This window comes from Panthera leo, chromosome B2 (assembly GCF_018350215.1).
Source record: "Panthera leo isolate Ple1 chromosome B2, P.leo_Ple1_pat1.1, whole genome shotgun sequence".
NCBI classification, from domain to species: domain Eukaryota; kingdom Metazoa; phylum Chordata; class Mammalia; order Carnivora; family Felidae; genus Panthera; species Panthera leo.
In genome coordinates, this window is record NC_056683.1 from 76354456 (window position 1) to 76371117 (window position 16662).

Sequence of the window (16662 nt, forward strand, 5' to 3'; positions counted from 1 at the left end):
CTTACTCCTATCTTGAAGCATTATCCAGCTTTCCAGTAGGTATGAAATGTCATCTCATTATTCGATCTTGTATTTTTCCAATAACTGCGGACTTTGGTATATTCACTTTTGAGGTTTTCTCCTCCCTATTGCATGTTCACTTCATTTGCTCTTTTTTAAACATTAGGTTTACTCTATTTTTCCTGATTTTCAGGAGTTCTAGGTATTGATCTGTGACCAATTTTATCTTCTGATTATGTGTGTTAACTCAATCCTTCATTGAACAGAAATCCTTCATTTGGTATAATCAAATTAATCTCTGTCTCCCTTTTTTTTTTTTTTTTTTTTTTTTTTTTTTGCCTTGTGATTTGTGCTTTTGAAAGTTTACATAAGAGTTTATTAATTTGGTGAGGCGCCTGGGTGGGTGGCTCAGAAGGTTAAGCATCCAAGTCTTGAACTCAGCTCAGGTCATGATCTCATGGTTCATGAGTTTGAGACCTGCATCAGGCTCTGTGCTGGCAATGCAGAGCCTGCTTGGGACTCTTTCTCTCTCTCCCTGTCTCTTTGCCCCTCCCCTGCTCATGTGCATACTCTCTCTCAAAAGAAATAAATAAACAGTTTTAAAAAGAGTTTATTAATTTTATTAATTTGAAGCTTATCATCTCCAGCACTCATCACCAGAAATTCAGACATTGGTACTGTTCTCTCTACCTTTTAAGCAATAATAAATTTGTGACCTGGGGCTATGCCATTCACCTGTCTGGATCACCACTTCCTCATCTATAAAATAAGAGGTTTGATCCACCTCATCTCTGAGGTTCCACACAATTCTAAACACATTGATTCAATTTCAGTTCAGTGAAATGTTTTGATTCAACGAAGGGGCAGGCAGATGGGACAGAGGTGCAGAGGCAGGAATCGCAGGAATCTGCAAGATTCTGGACCAGAACTGAGGAGGCAGGAGTCATGGGAGATGAGCTTTTATACAGCTTAATGGCCATCTGAAAAGTTTGGGCTCTCCTCTTTTGTCACACCAGGGTGGGGGCTGGGGGCACTGGAGGTTTCTGAGTAGAAGGCAACTGTGGTATAAAAAAAAAAAAACAAACAAACAAACAGATATTTCATCTTTATTCCAGTTCCTGGCATACAGCTCCCAAAACCTTTGGAATCCCCTGAGTGAGGAGAGCCTGTTGTATGCTAATGAGATGACTGCTGGCTGGGGACTACTAGATAGCTTCAGAAAAAGGACTGGCAGTCAGAAAATCCAAGGCATGAATAGAGAATTGGAACTTTCAGTCTCCCCTCAACCTCCTGGGAGGGGAGACGGGTGAGAGGTTGAGTTAATCAGCAATGGCCAATAATTTAATCAATCATGCCTATGTGACAAACCCCCCTAAATGCTGGGGTTCAGAGAGCTTCTAGTTTGGTGAACACACTGAGGTACTGGGAGGGAGGTGTGCCCAGAGAGGGCATGGAAGCTCTACACACCCCCTGGCCCCCTGCATGCCTTGCCCTATGCATGTTGTCTGCTTGGCTGTCCCTCAGTTGTATCCTTTATAATATACCAGTAATAGTAACTAAAGCACTTCCCTGACTTCTTTGAGTTTTATCCAACCTGTGGAGGAGGTCCGTCAAATCCCTAGTTTATAGCTGGTTGGTCAGAAGTAGAGGTGCCCAGGACTGGCAGCTGGCACCTGAAGTGAGGGCCGTCCTGTAGCACTGAGCCCTTGTACTGGTGAGGTCTGGTGCTCATTCCAGGTAGATAGTGGCAGACTTGAACCGAATTGTTGGGCACCCAGTCTGTAACCCCAGAGAACTGGAGAATTGGTTGATGTGAGGGAAAAAAACTGTCAGTGGCATAGGGAAGTCACAGTTTTAGAAGATGAGCAGAAATGGATGGGAGAGAGAAGACCCCCCCCCCCCCCAGGAAGAGGATGGAGAAGAGGCTGGGCAGCAGTCTAGGGTGAAGTGGTCACTGAACTGTGATGGGGGGAGAAAGGCTGAGTCCATGGGAAGGCTTCAGCAGGCAGGCAGGATGGCATGGGGCCAAGAGAGTAAACTCTGGGGTGACCGCCTGGGATCAAGTCCCCTCTCTGTGGACTGACAGCAGGTTATTTCATCTCTTGAAGCCTCCATTTCCACATGCTTAAGATGGGTGTGATGATAGTCTTCACCACATGGGTTGTTGTGGGGTTGAAAGGACATGGTGGCACACGGGAGGCGCTTAGCATGACGTCGGCTCTCGGTAAGGTGTTAGGAAGTGCTGGCGGTGCTCACCTTCTGTTGGCAGGGGTGACTCAGGAGAGGGTGTAATCAAAAGATGACTAAGAGGGTTCAGGCCAGGGGCACTGGGAGTCAGCAGTTTGACACTACCACACGGGAGCACGGACTCTTCTACTGAACCTTACCCCCTGACAGCTGAAGCCTGCTATTTACCGCACAGAATTGCAGTCTAAAGGCTTCTCCTGAGGTGATTGGACAGGACTGGACCCTGTGGCCTGTGGCAGACAGGGGCCATGGAAAGAGATTTGGACGAGACATCACCACACCCAGGTTTTACTGCTTGTCTCTTCCCACTCATTAGCTATGTGAGTTTGGCCACCGGATTCCTCATCTGTAGGATGGGGGACTGGAGGGGGTGGTCTGTTACATGTCACTCCTCAGCAGCTCAGGCCCTGCCCAGACCTCCGTCTTGCTTCAAATCTGCTAGTGTAACTTGGTTTGTCCCAGAACTTAATTTTACATACAAGTCTCAGTTTGAGTGACACCTCTCTTAGGTCTCTGTCACAGTTGCTGTTACGACAGCTATTTCCTTGTGGAGAGATGGATTGGGTCTTCTCCCACGTACCTTGAGTTGGCAACTGTTTCCAGATAGAGGTTCACAGGATTTGGATGGAACATTACTCTATATGTAATAGAAGGTGATGGCCTAAGGAATGGTAGGGTGATGAGCCCAGTTTCAAGCCTGTTGTCTTTGAGGCTCATTTATTCATTCACTCCACAAATACTCACTAAGAACTGCATGCGCCAGGCTCTCTGCTAAGTGCCAAGGACAGCGGATCAGACCTGCTAGGGAGAAACCTGCTATTCAGTGGATAGAGGGGCAGTGCCCTTTTGAGCCCTTGTTGACCACATAGGCTGAGCAAGACCTATGAAGGTGGGGCATAAGCAAAGCAAAGCAAAAATGACTGAAATTCTAACACCTGAGCATGGGAGTTCAGGAACCAAAATCTGGTCTGCAGAAGACACAACGTCAAGCCTTAATTTATGTGTCACAGATGCCCAAATGGATGATTGCCATGTTTCCTCTTCTCCACAGAAAACTAATCCCTAAGCAAGGGGGAAGTCACCTTATATTCAGGTGCTTACAAAGTCTCTCACATCAAAGAAACTTTCAGAATTATTTTATCTTCTATAGCAAACCCATGTCCAGGAAAGACAAATTAACAATGCTAATTTGGAAAGTTTGAAAGAGGTATACTGATGACAATGGTTTTGTTGTTGTTGTTGTTTAAGGCAAAGTAAGTTAGTAGCTATTCATAGAGCTCAGACCTCAGAAGTTTTGAGAGTCTGGGTGGTTGTTGATCCCCAAGCCTCAGTGATGTCAGTGGCCCCCACTCCATCCTGTGGCTGTGGTCATGGCCTTTCTACTTCCTCTCTTCCAGAGTGAGTTCTACACCAGAGCTGGGCGGGGTGGGACCGGCCTCAAACACAGAGGGAGGAAGCAAAGGCGGTTTCTTTGCTCATCTTGTCCTTGTTCTGGCCTCTGTGTTTACCCAACTGAAAATTGGAAAACAAACAAAAAGAAACAAATCACACAGTGAGCTGGAAGCTTTCTGCTCTTCAGTTACAGATACATCTGAATACTGTGTGAACTCCTTCAGTGTCTTTTCTTCAACCACATAACTAGAATTTGAAAATTCTCTGACACCTCTTTTCCCTCACTTGAATAATTGATTCCATATATAATCCACACATTAGCTAGAGCCCTCTAGCCCCTCAGAGATATAGTTAAACCTGCATGGAAGTCCATCAGTCGAATAGATAATTCTAAATGTAATGCTGATATATGTATTTTGCACATAGAGAGTTCGTAAATTTTTCCATCTGATGTGGGAAATGGGAAATGCTGTCTGTTCAGTACCTGTTCATTCATTCGGTCAACAAACATTGAAGTGCACGTAAGCTGGGCCGTGCCCCAGGATCTTTTCTGTCATTTAGTCAGAGGCCACATTCACCTGCCAGGACCACCATGACCCGGCCCATGGCTAAGGGGCCAGGGAGAGCACAACCCAACACCGGAAATGGTCCACAACTCCAGAAATGTATCAACTAAACCAAACCGAATTTGTAGTCCTCTCCTCTTAAAGTCCTTGTTGAGTTTCCCTGAGTGATCGGCAACTGAGCCCCATTGTGTAATAGGTCAGGCTCTCCCCTCAATCCTTAGATGAGAGGGTGTGCTGCTGCCTCCAGTCCTTAATGAGATGAGCTAGTGTGTCAATGATTAGCTGAATACAGATGTTGTGGATTTCTGACAAATGGCTTTTTGACTTTATTACAGTTGATTTCTGTGGATTAAAACAATTAATTTTCTTCTGTGTCATGCATACCGCGCTGCCCTTAAATCAATTATTTCCTTCCTTTTTCTTCTAACATCATGTTTAAGCCTCTTGTCTTCACTTAGAAGATTTGACTACCTCAGCCCTCATGTTTTCATTGCCTCACTTGTGTGTACAGTTGCAGCCACTTGCCTGTGAGCTTCCCCTAACTGGTGCCGGAGAGGTAAAGCTCCCACTCTGAGCGCCTTTGGTCCTGAGCGGGCAGCCTGTGCCCATGTCTTTGCTGGGCTGTTTCACAAACACCCCTGTCTGTGGTTCCCACATGTCTTATGTATGCACAGATGGATGCGTGGATGCATGCGCTCATGTCTTGCCCTCTCCCTGTCTGTCTTCTCAGCTTCCTGAGGACAAGGACTTCCTGGGGCCTTGTTGCTTGACACTCTAGAACCCTGTAAGAAGCCAGTTGAATGATACCCATCCCTTCCAGGTATTTACATTAGTGGCAGTTTGACAGAATGGTTAAGGCCCTGGATGCTTAAGCCTCGCTACCTTTGTTCAGACCTCAGCTCTGTCACTTGCTAGTTGTGAGAGCCCTGTGCCTCCATTTCCCCATCTAGGAAAAGGGCAAATAATAGCACCTACCTAATAACATAAGAATTAAATAAGTTAATATGTGAATAGGGCTGGACTACGTAGCATGAAGATCTTAACTATTAACATTTCTTTTTGTCCTATTTTTTGTGTTTAAAAAAAACTTTCTTGAAATTTCCCTTATGTCAAATCATTAGTAATTTTTATAGTCCTCTGTGAACAAAGCTGAGGCTCTGAAATATCCCCTTACTAATTCAGACATAGGCATCCTTTGATAGTTGGGTATCCTCAGCAGATTTCCAATAGAAAGAGACTCTAAAAAGTTCCATTTTCTCCCTAACTGCCATCATGAAATCTAAATAATGTTCTCATGTACATAAGACACAGAACAGTTCAACCAACTTAAAAAAAAAAAATCTTCATTCACAAAGGCCAGTAAGATATTAGTGGAAATCTAAATTTAAAATAGAAAATGAGGGGCGCTTGGGTGGCTCAGTCGGATGAGTGACCAGCTCAGGTCATGATCTTACGGTTTGTGAGTTAGAGCCCCATATTGGGCTCTGCGCTGACAGTGTGCAGAGATTCTGCCCTCTCTCTACCCCTCACCTGCTCGCTCTCTATCTCTCTCCCAAAAATAAGTAAAAACAAACTAAAACACACGCGCACGCACACACACACACACACACACACACACACACACACACACACACACAGAATGAAAACAAGGGAACCAGGCCAATTGCCCTGAGAGGGTCAGCCAGGAATGGTAATGCAGTTGGCTAAGCTTCCAAGCAACTTGATTTCTCTCATTTCACAAAATATTGTGTAATAAGTATTAACCAAGTTGTAAAAAATAAAATCCTGCCTTGCTCTGAAAAGTTTTAATGGCTCACGTACCAAATCAGAGAGTAAGGTGGAGCCCATTTAAATGGACAGGTGGAGTGGGTGGTTTTATCATTCATTCAGTAAACATCTGCTGGGCACTGGTGCCAGGCATTCATCCGGTGTCACCAAGGATGCAGGGATAGTCAATGCCACTCTTGTCTGTGGGAGAAAGATGTGTGAGCAGACAGCCACAGCAAGGTCATGTATTCTCAGAGCTGTGCATGCAAGGTATGTCAGAGTGTGGTATCTACAGTGGAGGTGCCACGGAAGTCTTCACAAGGAGATCACACTTGAGCAGCATCTAAGGCATCTCATTGAGTGTGGGTGGTTTAGTGTTCCTGGAACTGAGCGCATCTGAAGTTTGGCAGAAGAAATGAACCAGCTCAGGGAGATCAGGATTTCAGTGGGAGGTAGGAGGCCTTGGAGTGACCTTGGAGGGACTCAAAGCAGGGGCTAGAAGCAGTTGTACGCGCATTTTCAGAAATGCATTCTGATGGCCTGCCGTGGCAGGAGGTTTGTGAGCCTGGTGGCCAGGAGGCTGACTTGAAGACTCCAGAAAGGTGTGGGTGAGAAGTGAGGAGTCAGAGGGGGCAGTGGGAATGTGGTAGAGAAGACCACCTGAGAGAGGATGGTGTAGGAGCAGAAGCAACAGTCCTTCCTGGCTGGTTGCCCGTGAGTGGGAAGCCAGGGGGACAAGGGGAGGGCTGCCCAGACATCTCTCTGCTTCTCTGGGTGTTCTTAGGAGTTGTAAAGGCTCTCTCCTAACCCTGGGACCATGTGCATCTTCACAGGTGTCTTATAGCCTTAATGGCAAGAAATGTCCTTCTCTGCAGGCCATCCACCTGGAGGGGACTCCTCAATGGCCAGCAGACAGGCAGGAGTGGGGAAGCATGGGGAGGGTGAAGGAGAAAGGACAGTAACCACCAGACTACTGCCAGACAGTTCCATACAATGTCCCCTGAAATAAGAAACAGGAAAGGGGAACAGGCCTCTGGGCCACTGGCCCTGTCCCAGTGGGCACGTTTTCAGTGTCTGTTGCCCACCTTGCCTAGCTTCAAGCCAGGCAAGCCTGAAATGGAGAGGAGGAGGAGTCATTTCAAATCTTGGAAAAAATCTGTATTTTCTTGCGGCACTTGGAATAAAAATTCTGCTTCAGGTAGAGTCTGACCAAGGATGCTACACCAGGAGCTCGTCAGAACTGGGCCGCTGTGGCCTCTTCACAGCTTGATTTTGGGACATGCTGCCCAGTTGAGAATGCAGGCTTTGTGTGAGGTGACGCCTAACAGGTTCCTGGCCTGTGAGGCTTTCTCAACAACCAGGCATTTGCACCCTCCTTGCCTTCTATGGCCAAGTTTCCTGCTAAAATTACCACTCTGTGCCTGCTGTGACCATTCATCAGAGGCTTTCAAAACAGAGCTCTTTGCCAGTTTGGTACTAGAGGTCAGAGAGACTGCAGTTTCTCATTGCAGCACACACAAGACATGATGATGCTAGTACAGAATTCTAGGTTACATGGAGGAGGCTGCTGGTGGCAACGAGCAACAAGTCCAGCCTTGGAAATTACTTCTCTGTCACTTTCCTCCTCTCCTACCAGTTATTTATTTACTTGTTCATTTATTCAGTAAATATTTACCAAATATTACCCCTGTGTTAGGGACATTTTAAATGAAGTATGGGAGTCAATGCATATTGTTTAATAATGCATATTGTTTATCGCTTTGATCAATCAACTGTAAATGGACAGATCAGAAAGGGAAAATTTCTATCAAGACAGTATGGTATTGGTACATAGACAAATGTAACAGAATAGAGAACCCAGAATTGGACCCACAAATATATAGCCAACTAATCTTTGATGAAGCAGGAAAGAGTATCCAATGGAAAAAAGTCTCTTTACCAAATGGTGCTGGGAGACTGGACAGCAACATGCAGAAGAACGAAATTAGACCACTCTCTTACACCACACACAAAAATAAACTCAAAATGGATGAAAGACCTGAATGTGAGACAGGAAACCATCAAAATCCTAGAGGAGAAAACAGGCAACAACCTCTCTGACCTCGGCCGCAGCAACTTCTTACTCAACATGTCTCCAAAGGCAGGGGAAACAAAAGCAAAAATGAACTATTGGGACCTCATCAGGATAAAAATCTTCTGCACTGCAAAGGAAACAATCAAAACTAAAAGGCAACGGACAGAATGGGAAAGGATATTTGCAAGTGATCTATTAGACAAAGGGTTAGTATCCAAAATCTGTAAAGAACTTACCAAACTCTACACCTGAAAAACAAATAATCCAGTGAAGAAAAGGGCAGAAGACATGAATAGACACTTTTCCAGAGAATATGTCCAGATGGCCCACAGTCACATGCTCATCACTCATCACAGGCTCAATATCACTCATCATCAGGGAAATACAAATCAAAACCACATTAAGATACCACCTCACACTGGTCAGAGTGGCTAAAATGAACAACTCAGGAAACAACAGATGTTGGCAAGGATGTGGAGAAACGGAAACCCTCTTGCACTGTTGGTGGGAATGCAAACTGGTGCAGCCACTCTGGAAAACAGAATGGAGGTTCCTCAAAAAATTAAAAATAGATCTACCCTATGACCCAGCAATAGCACTGCTAGGAATTTACCCAAGGGGTACAGGAGTGCTGATGCATAGGGGCACTTGTACCCCAAAGTTTATAGCAGTGTATCAACAATAGCCAAATTATGGAAAGAGTCTAAATGTCCATCAACTGATGAACGGATAAAGATGTGGTTTATATATACTATGGAATACTGCTTGGCAATGAGAAAGAATGAAATCTTGCCATTTGCAACAATGTGGATGGAACTAGAGGGTATTATGCTAGGTGAAATAAGTCAGAGAAAGATATATGTTTTCGCTCATATGTGGATCTTGAGAAACTTAAAAGAAGACCATGGGGGAAGGGAAGGGAAGGGGAAAAAAGTTTCAAACAGAGAGGGAGGGAGGGAAACTACAAGAGACTCTTAAATACAGAGAGCAAACTGAGGGTTGATGGGGGAGGGTGGGGAAGAGGGGAAACTGGGTGATGGGCATTGAGGAGAGCACTTGTTGGGATGAGCACTGGGTGTTGTATGTAAGTGATGAATCATGGGAATCTACTCCCAAAGCCAAGAACACACTAGCCAACTTGACAATAAATTATATTTTTTAAGAAAAGGGCAGATTCTCCATAAAAGTAAAATATTCCAGAATAATGAAAGACCTTCATAGAAATCTGTCGGATGGCCACTGACTTCTGTGTCTCCTGCAGACGCTGAAGAAATCCTGGCATCAAGGCTCAGGCTGACACACTCCTACACCAAGGGCTTTCTTTCTCTTACTTTCACCCTGAGGAGTGTCATTATTTCTTCTGTTCATCCACTTACTCATACCAGTGCCTCAGTACCAATGGGCACATTTGTTTACGGGTGAAAGGAGGCAATGAATAAATAGCACTTCCTAAGAAAAGCCTTAGGAAAGAAAAAACATGAAAGTTGGCATAGAGGACAGTGTGGTCAGGCAGCAGAGCATCAACGCTGAATTCAGTAGCAGATTCCAGCCACAATATACATGGAACAAACATGGGAAATAAAAGTCAGAAAGGATTCTTCCTTCTTTCTTTGAAAGCATTGCCTCTAACGTTTGTTACTCACTGAGGATATATTTTATTGTTGTTAGAAGTCAATAAATCAATTCTGCACATAATCATTAGGGTGAGCATGAAAAACAATTTAATCTCCAGTGCCAGCTGTAGTTGATTGACAGTAACTCCCTGTAGGGCTAAGGTAAGAAGGATTCTGAGGCTCAGTCCAAACCGAGTGGGAAAGGTCAATTAAGTTAATTAGTTGGCATCTTTCATGGACAGAGGAAGAGGTAGGGGAGAAGGGGAGAATGGTATTATGATATGCATTTGTTTGCAGTGTATCCAAGAGACAGTAATTGAATGTTAGCTTAAATTCTGTTTAGCACACAGTGCATTTGGAAATAAAATGATAAGAGATGTAGTCACCTCATAATCACCTGAAAATAAGGAAATTGTTTACCCACAAAGGGAAGGTAGATTTGGGCCTGTATTCAGAATTCATGAGAATGATAACCGAAGTGTAGACACAAGCTTTCCCTCGGTCCTCACTGCAGGGTATTTTTAATAATCCAGGGAGAAACTTGGAGTCAGAAGTCTTAGAATATCTTCATTCTTCCAGTACTGCTTCATATGACCTGAAAATCTCTCTGGGCTTTATCTTTAGTCAACAGAATTTCTCCAAAGCCACTAGACTTTGACAAACTATCCACGTCAAATGTAAATATTAACATACCCCTAAAGAAGATGTTAAATGAATCAGACTCTGTTCCTCAGAGTTAATTTAATAAGAGGATTTTGAATCAGATCTCTTCCTGTCCTTACATTTTCATTTGTTTTTAGCTTTAAATGGCAGCAGCATTTCAAAAGGTGTTCAGGTGGTTGAACATGCTGGGCTGGGCTAGATGGAAAGTGAGGAAAGTTTTTTTCATGGAAGAGTAACAGTTTTTTTTTTTCTTTTTTGTCTTTTTAAATAGTGTTTTAGGCCTCTTCTGCATGAAGAAAGCAGTGAGGGTGGGGAGCCAGGGCTAAACCAGGTGCACGCATTAAATTTCTCTGATTTCAATGGTGGAGGTCATTTTGTTTGGTTCAGCTCTCTTAAGTTACAGAAAAGTGCATTTGGTGAAATTTAATGTTTATGGTAAAAATATACAAGATTGTCAGATCTAGAATCAGTGAATGAATAGGGCTTGTAGACAAAGGAACCCAATATTAGAAATGCAATGTTTGGAAAGCAAAAATAAACGAGAGAAGGAGAAAGCATAAGAATATGATTTAGGTCAGGGCACCTGGGTGGCTTAGTCGGTTGAGCATCCGACTTCGCCTTAGGTCATGATCTCATGGTTCATGAGTTTGAGCCCCACATCAGGCTCTCTGCTGTCATTGCAGAGCCCACTTCAGATCCTCTGTACCACCCCCCACCCCCACTCCTGCTGTCTGTCTCTGTCTCTCAAAAATAAACAAACATTAAAACACTTTAAAAAATATGATTTGGGTCAGAAAAAACACTTGCCTGATGTGAGGATTATAGCAATAATAGCCGGTAACAGTTTAGCTCAGATCAGGATCTGTTGTTAAAGTCATGGGGGAGGCTGTGGGCAGAACAGCAAAAAAAAAATGACAAGCGCACTTAAGGAGAGGGGTGGGAATATTTAGATAGGACCCAGAAAAGTGGAACAATACTGCAGTATGAATTTGCATAAATTCTCTTATGTGTGTGTTACAAATGCTCTGTAAGATGTAAAGGGACATGGATGTCTTTCATTGCTCTGAGTGCTCTTGGGCAGACTCTTCCTAAGGTATTTTCATGTTAATAAAAATTATAGAAATGAATAAGAATTTTTTTCTGTATGGTACATCTGTATTGTACTATAACATTGTGTGTTAGCTAACTGGAGTTAAAATTAAAACTTTAAAAAATCAATTTATTTAACACATTTCTTGAGCACCTGCTGTTTGCCTGCAGGGAGCGTGGTGTTCTCAAGCAAGTGGTATGATATTCCTTCTGATGAGCTTATGAATGATGAACTTGTAGTGAATGCAATGGAGGAGAAATGGGTCGGAGAAAGTCATGGTGGGGAAATGAAAATATGAGTTTATAGGAAAGTAAGTATTTACGAAGGCAGTTTTCTGCAAAGGAATACATTTTTGTAGGAAAAGTTAGCTGTATATAGAAGAAAGAAATTTGTTAGAGATTCTTCTGCTCATTCATGTATTCATTCAGCGGTGCCTCCCTGCTCTTCTCCACAGTCTGTGCTAGGCACTAGAGGGGTTCAGAAGGCAGGTGCAGGTGCTGCACAGAGGTGAGCAGTAGAGCAGAGAATGTGCACCTAACTCAGAGAGGGAGCTCAATGAAGGGTCCACGGGAAGTATCGCTTCTAGAAGGATCATCACACTTTAGGAGCTAAAGCCATTGATTGAATAAAGTAGTAAAGGGATGGTATAAAAAAGAAATTTCTATTCTATCCTATTCTATTCTATCGTTTCTATTCATCTACCTACCTATATTTAGATCTACCAACCATCATTTATCTGTTATATACAAAGGGACAAAGATAAGTCCAAGCATGGAAAACTGCAGGTACTTAGGATTTTATCTTGAGTAATCCCTATATATACCAGGCCTTATGCACAGCTCTTTATATATAAGCATAGTGGTTAAGAAGGTTGCAAACATAAGTGGTTCTGATCCCAGCTCTACCACTCACTAACTGCGTGACCTTGAACAATTCATTATGTCTCTAGATCTCAGTTTTCCTCATCTGTAAAATGATAATAGTAATAATACCAATCTCACAGCACAAAATCAGTCTTTCTTAACAAAATCACTTTGCACGATGCTGGCGTGTGGCAAGTGCTTGGTAAATGCTGACTCATTTTCATTACAACCTTTGCTTTGTTCATTTGCTGCCCTTCCAGAGGAAGCTGTGATTTAGAAGTGTGCTCAGGTCAAGCTCATGATTGGTAGTGCTAACCTCGCGTGGTAGTGCTAACCTCTATGTCCAACTGCCACATGGCCACTTCCCTCCAAGGACTCACAAGAACCGACATTTACTGTGTTCAAAGCCCCTTCCCCCAGAAATCCTCATGTTGGCCCAAGCTGCCATCACCATCCTGTCAATAAAGCCAGAAATCCCTGGGCAGCTGAATGCCCCCCACTCGCTCTTCCTCACCAACCACCGCCCCCCCCACCCCACCACAACCAGTATCCCACCTTTGCCTCAATGTTTTGGTTCCATCCATTCCCCTGCATGCAGTCCTCACTGTTCCCTCCTGGATCACTGCATCAGCTCCTACACTAGCTTTTTGCTGGTGCCATTCCCTTCTCTAAACCATTCAACATAGTGCTGCCAGAATAATCTTTCTAAAATGCAAAGCTTATCTTGTCAATCTCGACTTTAAGGTCCTACAGGGACTCTTCGCTGCTCTTGTGATAAAACTCAACATTCCTGAGCTCTTTGAGCCATAAGGTTCTCTGAGACCCGGTCTTGTCTTCAAGACTTTATTTCTGACACCCACCACCCGTTAAAGTGGGAGACAACCACGCAAGGTTGACAACCATGCGAGGAGACAACCACAAATAAATGAAAAAGGTAACTCCAACCATTGCCAAATGGTACCAATATATTGCTGTTGGTAAACTGCAAGGTGACTGACACATTGGATAATCCTCCATGAAGAATGATAGAAATATTCACTTTTTAAGACTTTACAATTAAGCAAGATAGTTAATTGTAATCTCATAAGAGAGACTGATTTCACCACAGGAAGAAATCATGGTGTTCTAAAGAGAAGATAAAAAGGGGGCACCTGGGTGGCTCAGTTGGTTAAGCATCTGACTTCGGCTCAGGTCATGATCTCATGGTGGTTCATGGGTTTGGGCACCGCATCGACTCTGTGCTGACAGCTCAGAGTCTGGAGCCTACTTCAGATTCTGTGTGTCCCTCTCTCTGCCCCTCCCCTGCTCGCACTCTGTCTCTCTCTCAAAAATAAACAAAATTAAAAATAATAATAAGTAACAAAGAGATGATAAAAAGATGATTACCCAAGGCTGGGAGGTCCTTTAAGACTTAGGTCAGCCTTTAAGAGAGAAATCATTAGTTAAGAGGAAGAAGTAAAGATGGATACTCAGAGGTGGGGGAGGAGGTGGGGGAGGAGGCAAATTCAGAAATTCTGACTTTCATTAGGGAGACAGGTGTGTGGGAATGTGAAGACATTGTATTGCTCTGTATAAACATATGTGTGAGGACATAAACACACAATTCTTTGAGCCACAGATGTTCAGAGGGGCACCTGTGTGGGTGGAGAAGGGCTGCAGCGCCGAGCAGGGTGAGGACAGCAGGACATGGTGGCTCAGGGAGCACATAGTCTGGCGAGGACTCCACGGACATGCTGAACATGCCATTGGAGTATGCAATGTTCTAGGAAGGAAAGGAGTGGGGCCTGTAAGAGAATGCAGGAGGGTCCTAATCTGGGTTGAGAGGTCACCAGTCAGCACTTTCAGGTCTATTCCCAGATGAACGGCAAAGTGAAGCAAAATCAGATGTGCCATGGGAGAGTTTGAGACTCACTAGTTTAAGTACTAAGTTAGCAAAACAGCCTTGCAGCCAGCACAGGAAGGTAGGTGCCTGGGGGACATGGGCTTATGCTAGGGCCAAGGGAGAAAGGGGCGGAGGGTTTTTCAGAGGAGGTGGCTGGCATGCGTGTTTTGTCAGTATTACTCTGGGGGAAGCTGCCAGATGTCAAAGAGGTTGTTTTGCACCCAGTAGCCACTCCCAGAGCAGTGAGGAATGGGAGACAGCAAAGAAGGTGGGAGGTGAGGCTGCCTGTAAACCATGCCAGCTCCCCACCAAGTCCTGCGTTCCGAGTGGGTTAACAATGCCCTGAAGGTCGGTGAACACTTCACCATCTTGATCTTCCTGGGACACGAAGCTGCTGGGAATGAAACCCACGACGGCCCAGAGCTGCCCGAAGGAGGAAACCCGTGCCCCCCTGCAAAATGCAGAGAATGCCATCTCCTGTTACCTTGGAGGATCTTCATTTTCCCCAAAGAATTAGAGGACCACACAGCCCTTGGGAAGACATAGTTGTGGGAACATAAAGGAAAAATGACCGAGACGATGTGGACACCAGAGGAGGAGAGGTCACTGGCATCTCTACCAACAATACATTTCCAGTCGCCTTTTGCTAAAGTCCTGTTGACTTTAATGGTTCTCCCAGCAGATGGGATGTTGAAACAATTGCATTGGGGGGTTGAAATGTGGGTTTATGAGAGAAACCCACCTGCAAAGCCTGGGCAGAGCTTAGGAAATGGCAGACTCCAACTTGCCCCACATCTGAGGACAGCAGGGACAGCGTTGCAAGTGACTCTTACATGCACTGATGCCACCTTCAGTAGGTGCTGTGGGATGTGGGAAGCAGTTCTCAAATGAACCTGATGATCTGTGTGTCCATGGGCCCAGCGCCAGGGTCACTGAGTAAAATCTCCTGTTGTGAGGATGACAGAGGTCATGCCATCAGCCTCCTAGAACCCTATCAAGTTTGGGAGCCACTGGGCTAATGTAGTATTCTTTACAGTATATTTTTGTTTTTGCAGAAATTCCAGAGTACCTAATTCTTGTTCTCTTTTCCCTTTCTACTAGGCACTGGGAAATCATGAATTTGATAATGGCGTAGAAGGACTGATTGATCCACTCCTCAAAGAGGCCAGATTTCCAATTCTGAGTGCAAATATTAAAGCCAAGGGGCCACTAGCATCTCAAATATCAGGACTTTATTTGCCATATAAAATTCTTCCTGTTGGGGATGAAGTTGTGGGAATTGTTGGATATACTTCAAAAGAAACCCCTTATCTCTCAAATCCAGGTATTTTCTACTTTTATAGCACTTGTTGCTTGCAAATAGATGTATTAAATCAGAGCTTGGCATTATTTGTATGGGCTGTAGGCAAGAGTAGGAACAGCGTGCTGTGTTGGGCAAATGGCGTACTTAGGTTAACATTGATAAAACCAGTCTGGTGACTTCCACATTGTTCTAAATTACTTCTTATAGACATTGCTGTTTTGTTCACTGAACTTCTTTGTTGACATACACAGTATCTTTGTTTAATTCAGTGCATTCAAAATTGGACAAGAAAGCCATTTACATCCAGTACTAAACATTACAGAGTTACTTACTGGAGAATAAAAGCTGTATAATTCACTGCCCTATTGCCTGCAGAGCCAGAGAGCCCAAAGCTAGGGCGTTACCTCAATTTACCTTACCTTTCCTTTTCTAGTATGATTATTATGTCTAGTTAACTCTCCTTGTTCCCTTTTTGTTATTTTTAATGACTTTGTTGTATCCAGCTTTTTGAGAAATACATATCCTTGAAAGGTCTCATGGTATACATATCCTAATATAAATATTTTTTATATATGCTATATTTCATATAGTATATATATCTGTATGTGTACATACATACACATATAACCCTAAAATCATTCAAGAAACATTTTGGGGACACCTGGGTGGCTTGGTCAGTTAAGCGTCCAACTCTTGATTTCACTGAGGTCATGGTCTCATGGTTCATGAGTTCAAGCCCTGCATCAGGCTCTGTGCTGACAATGGACCCTGCTTGGAATTCTCTGTCTCTCCCTCTCTCTGTCTTTCTCTCCCCACCCTGTTCATGTATTCTCTCTCTTTCTCTCAAGATGAATAAACTTTAAAAAATGGTTATTTTATAAAAAAAGAAACATTTTTGAGCCACTTTTACAGGAACACTTTCACCAAAACACTTTGGCAGTAAGAACAAAAATGATATTTTTTTCTAAATTATGCAAACCAATTTTCTTCCCATATTTGGAGGAAAAAAGGGGAAACTAACAGAAATAAAAGATACAGCATAGGGAAGTTAGTGGTATTATAGTAGCATTGTGTGGTGACAGGTGGTAGCTACCTTGTGGTGAACATAGTGTAAAAAAAAAGAAAGGAATGAAGGAAGGAAGGGAGGGAGGAAGGGAGAAAAAGAAAGAGAGAAAGAGGAGAAGGAAAACTAGGAGCTGGTA

At 43.7% G+C, this 16662-nt stretch overlaps 1 protein-coding gene across 1 annotated transcript in view; it reads left to right on the forward strand.

Moving 5' to 3' along the window:
• Window positions 1–16662, forward strand: part of NT5E (5'-nucleotidase ecto) — a 50015-nt gene that overhangs the window by 4727 nt on the left and 28626 nt on the right. The window contains exon 2 of the mRNA XM_042939294.1: window positions 15259–15481. Within this exon, the coding sequence (XP_042795228.1) occupies window positions 15259–15481 (223 nt within the window). The remainder of the gene's footprint in view (window positions 1–15258; window positions 15482–16662) is intronic.